The sequence below is a fragment of the Kryptolebias marmoratus genome, linkage group LG11 (assembly GCF_001649575.2).
Source record: "Kryptolebias marmoratus isolate JLee-2015 linkage group LG11, ASM164957v2, whole genome shotgun sequence".
Classification (NCBI taxonomy): domain Eukaryota; kingdom Metazoa; phylum Chordata; class Actinopteri; order Cyprinodontiformes; family Rivulidae; genus Kryptolebias; species Kryptolebias marmoratus.
Window position 1 is genome coordinate 26,483,943 of NC_051440.1, and position 2,282 is coordinate 26,486,224.

The window sequence follows — 2,282 nt, forward strand, 5'->3', positions numbered from 1 at the left end:
TGTCAGGTGGTGCAGTCGGGTGGAGTCAGGTTCAGTCAGGTGGAGTCAGGTGCAGTCGGGTGGAGTCGGGTGGAGACAGGAACTCGTTAACCCAGTTCTCCAGGATCTGACTGTCTGTTCTCCGACAGGCTGGCTGTGAGGACGGAACCGTGAAGATGTTTGAGATCCTGGAGGACAGGATTCAGTTTCAGAGGAACCTGGACCGACAGAAAGGTGAACGTTCTGCACATCATCACACTTTATTTCTTTATTCCACCTTTATTCCACCTGCAGGTCTGCCTGGATTTAAGGTGGACCTGCTTAAGATGGAACACTGAGCTAAAAAAGACAAATAATATAAAAAGTCCCTGTCAGGATGAGACCCAACAAGTCCAGAGTCCAGCTGAAGGATAGCAGCTGGACTCTTCAGGTCCAGACTTTATCAGAGAACCGGCTGGAGAACCGCAGCTCAGAACAGGTCTTTGGAAGGACTCATGAAGTCCACAAACAAGAGGGTCAGGGACATGATGGAAGAGGTCAGGGACATGATGGACAGTCATGGACATCTAAGGGTTTATGATTGGACAGGCTGTATTTATGGGACCAGGTGGGATTGTGGGAATGTGACCGTTGGACTCGTCCACAGGTCGGATCGTGTCCCTGTCCTGGCATCCGTCCGGAGCGCAGATCGCAGCAGGGATGATGGACATGATCCGAATCTTTGACACAGAAACAGGTAAACCAGCAGTTTAAGCATTTCAGACCCGTTTGGGTTTTGTGGTTTTTATTTGTCCCGATTCTGACACCAGGCCACGCCTCCCACCGCCTGCTGGTGGAGCGCGGTGCGGGAGCCTCCAAGACGCAGGAAGTGGTGGTTTGGAGCGTCGCCTTCCTGTCCGACAGCACCATCATCAGCGGGGATTCTGCAGGGAAGGTCCAGATCTGGGACGGCTTCACAGGAACTCTGGTCCGGACTCACCTGGTCACCAAGTGGGACGTCCTGGTTCTGTCCGTCTCACCGGTGAGAAGCGAGCCACGAGCCGCTGGTGTCGGTACCGGTCTCAGAAGAACCTGACCCAGTCTGACAATGTTTGACAGGATGAGAGCAGCGTGATCGCCGGGACGTCTGAGGGAACTGTGACCCAGTTTCAGTTCATCTCCTCCGCTGTGGAGCCACTGCCTGGTTCGGACCGGCAGTGGGTCAGAACCAGAACCTTTAAGAACCACTCGCATGACGTGAGGGCGCTGGTCCACACCGACACCGCTGTGGTTTCTGGAGGTTGGTTTGGATTTAAATTCAGGTTGTTTTCCCTCCAGTGAGACAGATGTGACCTCTGACCTCTGACCTCAGTCAGACACATCCTACGTTCAAACTGGTTTACTCTGCGTTAAACTTCGAGATCACAGGAGAAAAAAAAAAGATTATCTTTATTTTACCTGTCAGACACTGTTGTGTTTTGGAGGTGAACTCAGACTGTTCGTTTCCACGGTAACCGTTTGTTTTTAACTTGATGAGCTAACTCGAACCAAATGGATGAGAAAAATGAATATTTGAACAAACAGCAGCAACATGAGGGCATGTGAATCAAACATAAACTGTAGGGGGCGGGGCTTAAACCTGTACTAGGAGCAGTCTGCGGTGGGGGCCTTAAACCTGTTCTAGGAGCAGTCTGCGGTGGGCGGGGCTTAAACCTGTACTAGGAGCAGTCTGTAGGGGCTAGGGCTTAAACCTGATGATGATGATGATATTTTCTGTCAGGAATGGACACTCAGCTGGTGGTGCGACCCCTGCTGGACAAAGTGGAGAAGAACACCCAGGAGTCAGCGCTCCGTAAAATCACTTTCCCTCACGTGAGTTCACCGAGAGGAACACACCTGTTCCTGGGTCTGATGAAGAGCGTTACTGAGGAAAGTATCTGAAGAATTCAGATCTCAGTTAAAGACGACCGATAAAGAAATCAATATTTTGTCATGTGCTGATGACACCTGTTGCCATGGCAACATGATCATTCTGTTCTGTTTCCCTTGTAGAAAAATCTTGTGAGTTGTGCCAAGAAAGCAGGACTGCTGCTCTTCCAGTTTCCAGATCATCTGGAGGTATGGAGGCTTGGAGACAGCGATGGCAACGGTGAGAAACACACGCTAGCCTTGGTGCTAACTGAGGAGCTAGCCTCTGTGCTAACTGAGGAGCTAGCCTCTGTGCTAACTGAGGAGCTAGCCTCTGTGCTAACTGAGGAGCTAGCCTCTGTGCTAACTGAGGAGCTAGCCTCTGTGCTAACTGAGGAGCTAGCCTCCGTGCTAAC

At 51.1% G+C, this 2,282-nt stretch overlaps 1 protein-coding gene across 2 annotated transcripts in view; it reads left to right on the top strand.

Annotated features, from left to right (window-relative positions):
* utp4 (UTP4 small subunit processome component) overlaps positions 1-2,282 on the top strand; it is a 12,492-nt gene that overhangs the window by 3,256 nt on the left and 6,954 nt on the right. For both annotated transcript variants that reach the window (XM_037978051.1, XM_017441035.3), the window contains exons 4-9: positions 129-213; positions 626-715; positions 789-1,000; positions 1,078-1,258; positions 1,739-1,830; positions 2,011-2,107. In XM_037978051.1, the coding sequence (XP_037833979.1) occupies positions 129-213; positions 626-715; positions 789-1,000; positions 1,078-1,258; positions 1,739-1,830; positions 2,011-2,107 (757 nt within the window). The remainder of the gene's footprint in view (positions 1-128; positions 214-625; positions 716-788; positions 1,001-1,077; positions 1,259-1,738; positions 1,831-2,010; positions 2,108-2,282) is intronic.